Source organism: Entelurus aequoreus, linkage group LG02, assembly GCF_033978785.1.
Source record: "Entelurus aequoreus isolate RoL-2023_Sb linkage group LG02, RoL_Eaeq_v1.1, whole genome shotgun sequence".
NCBI classification, from domain to species: domain Eukaryota; kingdom Metazoa; phylum Chordata; class Actinopteri; order Syngnathiformes; family Syngnathidae; genus Entelurus; species Entelurus aequoreus.
The window spans coordinates 70,498,046-70,507,883 of record NC_084732.1 but is presented as its reverse complement, the minus strand read 5'-3'; the positions used below and the strand labels follow the sequence as shown (position 1 = coordinate 70,507,883).

The 9,838-nt window shown below is 36.9% G+C and overlaps 1 protein-coding gene across 1 annotated transcript in view; it reads left to right on the top strand.

Moving 5' to 3' along the window:
- The first annotated feature begins 78 nt into the window (after positions 1 to 78).
- The window catches only part of LOC133638708 (succinate dehydrogenase assembly factor 2, mitochondrial-like), a 10,910-nt gene continuing 1,150 nt past the window's right edge, over positions 79 to 9,838 (top strand). Inside the window, exons 1-3 of the mRNA XM_062031582.1 lie at positions 79 to 200; positions 3,455 to 3,678; positions 7,266 to 7,375. Of these exons, the coding sequence (XP_061887566.1) occupies positions 174 to 200; positions 3,455 to 3,678; positions 7,266 to 7,375 (361 nt within the window). The 5' untranslated portion in view covers positions 79 to 173. The remainder of the gene's footprint in view (positions 201 to 3,454; positions 3,679 to 7,265; positions 7,376 to 9,838) is intronic.

Genomic DNA, 9,838 nt, shown 5'->3' with positions numbered 1-9,838 from the left:
TATTAACAGTTTAACAGTTAAAACCCACAGTTATATCAGCGATGGGGTGTCACGTGTCTGCGTGCGCCAATCACAGCGCGGTGTGACGTAGGTAGGACGTTTTCTTTCCCGACGTTGTCCACATCGGCGGTCGTCTCTACAGAGGTCAACATCGTATAAAGACAAGGATCCAAATGTTGTCTTCGGTCATTTCCAAAAGAGTGAGTTTTTCGGAAAAAACGTTTTCATCTCCTGGCGCGTTTGTAGTGGAAATAAACTTGGACGTTAGCATTACCAGCTAATTAACTTTGAATTGGTTAATATGTCATTTACTAGTGAAGGAAAAAGACCGTAGTGGGTGTTGTGAATGCCAGTATGTTGACATAAATAGGCGTTGAACCAACTCCAGCAGTTTATGCAGCAAGAATGTTGAACAACTCCAAGGAGTGTTGTGCAATAGGGCAGAATGAGACGTTATGCAAGTGTGCTTTGCTGCCTTCTTCTTGTCTACATCCATCCATCCATTTTCTACCGCTTATTCCCTTCGGGGGTGCTGGAGCCTATCTCAGCTACAATCGGGCAGAAGGCGGGGTACACCCTGGACAAGTCGCCACCTCATTGCAGGGCCAACACAGATAGACAGACAACATTCACACTCACATTCACACACTAGGGCCAATTTAGTGTTGCCAATCAAGCTATCCCCAGGTGCATGTCTTTGGAGGTGGGAGGAAGCCGGAGTACCCGGAGGGAACCCACGCAGTCACGGGGAGAACATGCAAACTCCACACAGAAAGATCCCGAGGCCGGGATTGAACTCACGACTACTCAGGACCTTCGTATAGTGAGGCAGACGCACTAACCCCTCTGCCACCGTGCTGCCCTTTTTGTCTACAGTGCATCACATTATTGAAGTCATTCTAAATACTGTACTGCAGTGTTTTTCATCATTTTCTGAGCCAAGGCACAAAAAAATTCTGAGGCACACCACAAGCAGAAAACATTTAAAAAAAAAGAAACTCAATAGCCGATATTGACAATAAAAAGTCATTCTCGCAATTGTTGGATATTAATTCAAACCATAACCAACCACACATCACTATAGCTCTTGTCTCAAAGTAGGTGTACTGTCACGACCTGTCACATCACACCAGGACTTATTTTGAGTTTTGTGGTGTTTTCCTGTGTGTAGTGTTTTAGTTCTTGTCTTGCGCTCCTATATTGGTGGCTTTTCCTCTTTTGTTGGTATTTTCCCTGTAGCAGTTTCATGTCTTCCTTGAACGCTATTCCCCGCACCGGCTTTGTTTTCGCAATCAAGACTATTTAAGTTGTGCCGGTGCTATCCTTCTTTGTGGGGACATTGTTGATTGTCATGTCATGTACGGATGTACTTTGTGGACGCCGTCTGCTCCACACTCTGTAAGTCTTTGCTGTCCAGCATTCTGTTTTTTTTTAACTTTGCAGCCAGTTTGGTTTTAGTTTAAGAGCTTTTGGCATTGCTGCCCCTATGGCATGGAATGAATTGCAGACGAAACTGAAACTTACAGAACTACTTCCATTTGGAGTCTTCCGTTCTGTCCTGAGGGACAAACAGCGAGAGACGTTTGCACAGTGCCTGTGTTTTTAAAGATGTAAATCTCTGTTGTTTTACAGTTCTCTTATGTATTTTAAAATGTATGTCTTAATGTATTTATTTTGAAACTGCTCTGTGACATGTGCTGTTGACCTCTTGGCCAGGTCACCCTTGTGAAAGAGATCTTGATCTCAATGGGTTTTCTTATCTGGTTAAATAAAGGTTCTATTAGTTTCATTTTGCATAGCCATCCCTAAGCTTTAATGCCTTTTCTTAGAAGCCTTTTGTTTATTTTTGGTTTAAGTGTTAGATACCTTTTTACCTGCACGCTGCCTCTCGCATATTGTGATCACGACAAACCATGTTCCCGACATCTACAAAGCAATTAGCCACCTACTGATATGAAAGAGTATTATATGGTTACTCTGCCGAGCTCTAGACAGCACAGACACTCAACAACGGCACATTCATGATGCGTCCTGTGCACTGTACAAGTGAGCGTCATTGTACATTTAATATCTCACTATGTTGCAGCCTTAAGGGGAGTTGCAACTGACGTATGCAGTTTGTAAAATAACAGTTGAAGTTAGAAATGGACTATGTAGCAAAACTAATTATCACGATTATTTTTTTGCTATCGCCCGATCTCAAATAAAATCAACATTGTTAAAATGTTTTTATTGTGCCAGTTTTAAAGCATCTGTACTAAAACCTAAGTAAACTAAAGATTAGTATTGTTTTCATAATATACTGAGTAAATAAAGCAAATTAGATAAGATGAACACAAAAACAAGTTTTAACTATTTACCAAACAGTATAACAAATGTAAAAAATATATAAAATACAAAGTCAAGTATTTTACAGTCATGAGTGTGTGTGGAGGGATGCAAAACCCAAAATACACAAATTGCCTCGTCTGGGATAATTAAGACGTTTGGAAATGTTAACATTATTATCTTCAAAATTATGATGCAACATACGCTGTTACCATCATTACTACCTACACGTGCATAAAAGGCTGCAACAATTAGATACATTTGATTAGAAAAATGCCCTTTTGTATTCTGTTGCTTTTAACGAGTGTAACTAATACAAATGGATCAAATCTACACCGCATGGAGTGCTCAGAACTTTAAATACGAGGATTTATCTCACGTACGACTGCTGCAATAGAGCGCACATGGCTAATCTTCATTGGCTTTTGGGGCATGGATGCTGGTGGTGTTGGGTTGCCAGTGAGGTATGACGTGTCAAAGCCAGGTGTTTGGTTTTTTTTCTCCTTGCGGAGTGTTTGCAAGGCATTTGGTTGATGCGACATGCGCAATATCTTTCTCTGAAGAAGTAAAAAAGTCCAGCACGGCCTAAGCCATATTTGTTTACACTGTGAGGTCCGGTGAGTTTAGGGGCAGTTTGGAACCGCCAATGAGGTAGAAGTGCTTGATATGTTCATCCGAACACACCTACAGCACAGTATAGATAATCTTGTCTCATTAGAGCGTTCTTTAATTTATATTTAGAGGCTATCGGATTATCCTTGGACTTAAAAAATGTTAATATCAGCCCGATAATTATCGTGCACCCCTAGATATTAGCTTTGTCCCACAAGTGACAGCCAGTAAGTGTAATGTTTAATCATATATCTAATCTATTAAAAAAAGTAATCCAAGAGCCAATAAAAAGCGAAATGCAGGGTTCAGACAGGCAGCTAAGTGAAATTTCACATTCAAGTGTGAATGTGATAATTACATTCAAACAACTTTATTAATCCCTCAAGGGGAAAGTCATTTTAATTGTGTGTTGTATGATTGTGTGGCTGTCACGTTAAATATATACACATATATTTATCTTATTTTTTGCTAAACAGTTCTTTTTTTCTCACTTTGTACATTGGTTTCCTGTCAGCTGGTTGCAGGAATGTGCCGGACGGCGTGGAGACCTGCTCTGACCGGGCTGGTACCTTCTCGCTGTTACCGTGGCGAAGCACCTGATGATGTCAAGACTGACCTGATTGAGATCCCTTTGCCACCTTGGGAGGAAAGACCCGGAGAGTCCACGCACACGAAGAGACGGCGCTTGCTCTACGAGAGTCGTAAGAGAGGAATGCTGGAGAACTGCATATTACTCAGGTTATTATGTACTTATACTGTACCGTATTTTTCGGACTATAAGTCGCTCCGGCCGAAAATGGATAATAAATAAGGAAAAAAACATATATAAGTCGCACTGGAGTATAAGTCGCATTTTTTGGGGACATTTATTTGATAAAACCCAACACCAAGAATAGACATTTGAAAGGCAATTTAAAATAAATAAAGAATAGTGAACAACAGGCTGAATAAGTGTACGTTATATGACGCATAAATAACCAACTAAGAACGTGCCTGGTATGTTAATGTAACATATTATGGTAAGAGTCATTAAAATAACTCTAACATATAGAACAGGCTATACGTTTACCAAACAATCTGTCACTCCTAATCGCTAAATCCGATGAAATCTTATACGTCTAGTCTCTTACGTGAATGAGCTAAATAATATTATTTGATATTTTACGTTAATGTGTTAATAATTTCACACATAAGTTGCTCCTGAGTATAAGTCGCACCCCCGGCCAAACTATGAAAAAAAACGGCGACTTATAGTCCGAAAAATACGGTAGTTTGATATGCAATAATGGCGGCTGTAAACCTACAATACTGTGTTTCTCAAATAGTAAAGTGTCAGGGGGCTCGCAAGCAGCAGGGGAGAAATGCCTACACTTTAGTATTCATGTTACAACGATACATAACCATGCAGCTAGATGGCAGCAGTGCTCAATCTAATCAACATGCTCCTTGGTCTACCCAGTATAAGTATCAAGTGCACAGGAACATGTGTACAGAGCTGACAGAGAGATGGAAAAGTTTGTGACAGTAATGAAAATAAAAAAATTAGTTGTATAACGACATTAGCCTATATGTGGATGTGTCATTGACCGGGCTAGCGTGCTTAGCATGGGGCTTCGCTCCAAAGCATTGGTTGCATGAACATACTAGCTTTGTTAGACAAGATCTATGACTGTATTGAACAATATTAGTTTACGTACAAAATGTCCATTTCCATTTATTACAAGTAATAAGAAAACATAAATGCCTTACTTATCCATCAAGGAGGAAATGAGCAAGTTTGGCGTCAGATGAAAAAATCTTCTCGGCCTTCAATCGTCTCCATCTTTCAAAGGCATCCCCGATACAAATCCTCGTTTTGTTCCTGGCTTTGTCATGAATAAGTTGAGAATCATAATGACGCCTTTTAGATTTACTAAGGTCTGACATGTTTAGTAACTTTACCAATGGTATAGCTAGACAAAGAGGGCGGTACGTAGCTGGCAACCTGGATGTCACACTCACAGACTTTCTAATTGGTCAAACGGTGGAGGGCGGGGCATCGAAATGAAAACAATAACAAGATTTCAGGGCTGTAAATCTAATTTTGAAATGATCTTATCCAGGCTGAACTACTTTTACCAGTTATAGGGGTATTTGAAAACAACATGATTTATTATTGCCTTTTGACATATCAGGGCCATTTAATGATGACTTGCTATGAAATTATTACTTATGTCACCTTTAAACATCATAAAATGCTTTTTCTTTCGAGGAAGTTAGGTTTGTGTTTTGTTGTTTGTTTTTATTGCTTCTATTTTAACAGTTTTTTTTAAATACATAATCAAGGTTAATTGTTTTTTTTAGCACTTTGCCTTATCTTTCTTTTAAATGGACAATATTTTATCAGTCATTTAAATTTTTGTGACCGCTGAATGAGCAACACAGTTGCAGTATAACTAAATATTTATGAATGAATTAATCATCTTTGTTGTTAGTAAGCACATGCCTAAAATAACTTAAGCTGCATTTAGCATTGGATTGAAAAATCAGAGCCATTAGATATGTGTACGCTTTATTATCCAATTAGTCGACGAATCATTAAAATAATTGTTGACTAATTGGCTATCAGAATAATTGTTAGTTGCAGCCCTATTGCTAAACATGCTACACTACACACCGCTGGAGTATAAGCTACGATAGGATAGACTTTCCATCCATCCATTTTCTACCGCTTGTCTCTGTCGGGATCGCAAACAAATGCTGGAGTATAAGCTAGGATAGGATAGACTTTCCATCCATCCATCCATTTTCTACCGCTTGTCTCTGTCGAGATCGCAAACAAACAAAAAAAACGCATGAAAACAAGAGGGAAACATCAGAGAGCACAGAGGACATAAAATAAATTAAAGGAGAGCTGATGCAATTAGCTATCACTTCATTTATTTTCTATTATTCTTTTGTCCTGTTCAACGACTCAGACAAATCATATTGTTGATGTAGATGCCCATATCTGCTGTACAGATTTACTTTACAAAAGAGAAGTGTGGGATACTTTTCTTGTTGCCTTATTTGTATTTGACTTTATTAAATTGATTTATTTAATGTTTGGCACAGCCGGACCTGGGCAGGAGGGGATCGAAAGAAGAAAATGGGGACAAGAGGGGGATAAGACAGAGAGACAACAACAGAACATCAGCAAATACGATATGTACAAATATGATACAAAAAATTATAGTAAAGAACCAGTTCTTGACGCAGAGAGTAATAACATAAAAATGACAATGAACAATATTGCACTACAAATACAACAATATAAATAACACTATCGATAATGACTAACAATAATAATTACCTCAAGCGCCATTTCAACATACAGCTACAAAAGTAAAACATAACGAAAAAACAAAAATGAGCAATAATCGCAGAGCTACAAGATTCAAATATCGGCAGTAATGATACTAAGTATTATATCATTATACTGTCGATACTACAGTGGTTAGATCATATTTTTTATTCCCCAAAAAATATTTTGTCGATTTTGTTTGTGTTTACAAACTCAAGAAATAAGTCCCTGGACACAGGAGGACTTCAAGGGCAAGAAACTAAAGATTTAAATCCGAGCAGTAGGAAATAATGTGAATATTAAATTGATATTGTTACATCCTGTGTTTTTGTCTGTCAAAAATGGAATCACTCATTGATCTTCAAAACTTTCTAAGTATCATTATCAACATTGGTATGACCGATACTGCACCTGTAACTACTTGGTATTGGATCGATACCCAAAGTGGTAGTATCACCCAAAACTAATGTTGAGTATCAAATAACAGAAGAATACGTTTTTTTCATTTCAACATAATTGTAGATAGAACCATGTTACAACAGAAAGTAAACAGATAAATGTAAATTAGCAAATAGATAAATAAATGGAACAAAAACTGTACACTATTTAATATGTTACTACTACTACTACTAGCCAAATTAGGAGCCTTGTAACATGTTGTGAAATAGTTCTATTATTGTATTATTATTTACATACCAAATAATATATTGAATTCAGAACAATTCTGACTTTACAAAATATAACATTGTTGACCAGATATTAATGTAACAATACATTTATGCAGGTGCTTCTGTGTATGTTGTTCCATATGTATTACACACATATACATGTGTACATGTATATGTGTAGTACATGCATATACTATACACATTCTACACTCATGCATGGTTGAATACTTTAACCATTAATTACATGACCAACTGTATTGTTGAAAGTTCCTACATACTATATGTATATTTATTACACTAACTGAAATAAAAATGAGGTTTTCTGTCCCTTGCAGCCTTTTTGCCAAAAAATACCTAAGCACAATGACTGAGACCCAGCTGAAGCAGTATGACAGACTGATCAACGAGCCAAGCAATGACTGGGATATCTACTACTGGGCAACAGGTAAACTACATTTTTCATCAACGACTCTCTTGTTCGAAATGTGGTATTGTCTGCCATCGTATGTCCTTTTTACAAGGATGCATGTGTAGTGTCTTGCAACGAGGTCTATTTGCTTCTGAACATAGTCCCAAAAGGACATATAAAAATAATCCATTACCATTAACTACTGTTTTCTTTCAAAAAACACATAACCAATCCAATCCCATCCAACTTTATTTGTAGAGCATTCTATAAAAATGGACCAAAGTTCTGTACAGAATAATTTTTAAAGGACATAATAAATCATCTTATATAACTATAAATTACATAACTATTCATTTATGAAAAATTTGTATATTGTTTACTTTTGTATTTAACAATTATTTACTTACTCATTTGTCTATATATTTATTCACTGTTGAGTACAAACAAATGTGTTAAAAAACTGCTATGATACGAAAAGGGGTAGGATTAAATAACCTCTGCTTTTTCCTACTTCTTTTCGGACATGCTGTAATGAGAAACTGGAAAAATGTGATGTATCATAGTTTATTTTAAACATGCATACATTTACAGTAACACCATACCCATAATAAAAGGCCTCGAAACTAAAGAAGACTACAGTATACAGCTAAAAAAAAAATAAAAAAAACCCACACACTTTAAATAAATTTAAGACATAAAAGTGTGGATAAAAAGAACAACTAAATTAAACCAGAATAAGAATAGATAAAATGGAATCAATCAAAAAAACTCAGCTAAAACCAGATTAATTACTATATGAGCAAGGATAAAAATAACGTCAATAGTACAGTGTTCTCACAAAAAGGCCCAGTGATCCTAGATTATTAATGTATCCAATTATTAAACCAGCTCACGTGGAGTTTAGTAATTTTCAGTACTCATCAAAGAGTCTTTATTGTCAATTTTACTTCAAATACATTAGCGTTATTGGAGACTTGAGTATTGGCCGATACCAGTATCAATCCGATACGATATCAGCACGAATCATACATACTTTTATTTTGTACGGTGGAATGTTAGAAAAGGCTTGATAAAGTGAAATATCTCAAACAGTATGAACAACACTAACCTATTTATTATTAACTGTTTGAAATCGACTTATGCTGTCATTAGGTTGAAGTGGAATGGTAATAGGGTTTTGTTTTTTTTGGCCACATCAATTAAGTTCATGATGCAGTAAGTTGAATGATGCAGACACGTTTGTTGCTGGATACTTTCTAATAAGGTTCTGCCTTGGAGACTTTGTATGTGTAGGTAATGTGCAACTATAATTATTTGATACTTCTTTACATTGACAAATGTCATGTTTTAGACCAGACCTGGGCATTCTGCGGGCCGCATCCGGCCCTTTGTGCGTGAGGCCAATTATAAATTACAAAATAAATTTTAAAAAGTATCTATGTCGAGTGTGCAATACAACGGTGCTGCTTTTGTTTTGAAAATCGTTATTTGTATTACTTCCGTGTGGACGTATGCGTGTGCGTGATTGTGAGTGAATGTGAACAGCTGCAATCATTAATTACAAAATAAAGTTGAAAAAACATCTATGTCGTGCGCGCAATACAACTGTGCTGCTTTTATTTTGAAAAGTATTATTTATGGGCGTGTGTCCGTGTGTAACCTGCGAGTGAAGGTGCACATGCAGCGACAAGTGATGCACGGTTTACACCCGAGACGCTAAAAAGAGAAAAGTTGATGAAGAATGGCGTGTTTCCAACAAGACATGGACTGCCATGCAACGTTCCCTCTAAGGTGCGTGCCTGCGCAATTGCGCACTGCTCAAGCGTCTGCTGCGCGCAGCAAATATATGTCGCGCACCAAATCAAATCCCATCTGAATTCTAAACAAAATAAACATATTTATTCTATGTAATTTTGCAATGCAACTTTGAGTGACAGTGACAACAAGCGGCCCTAACGGTGTTCGTCAACACCGTTCAATTATTGTAACGTCTATCGAGATGCTTCGAGGCCAGGAATTATATCGATCACTTTGAGCAAAACTGTTTATATTCGGCCATAACCACACCAAAAACATAAGTAAAACACTTCTATCTCGAAAAACTAGTCATTTTCTGCCGTACAAACCAGGCCAAAACCAACTTGTCATCTGTCACCAACACGCATAGCACTAAACCACTGGTGCGTTTATGGCCACACAAAAAGTCGGACAACTCAAATACCACACAAAGTTACACTATGACTCCTCAGTCATACGTGTGCTTATTTTACTGTCATTTATTATTAATGTTAATTTATTTATATTAGTCATGGAATGCTGTTACACACACTATGTTGAAGTATTACTATTATTATTTATTATTATTATTATTATTATTATTTATCTTACGGTATATATCAAAAATAATATTGAGCAAGATTTAATTGAAATATTGTCGATGTGGCCCTCCAGCAGTGCTCGGGTTGCTCATGCGGCCCCCGGTAAAAATTAATTGCCCAC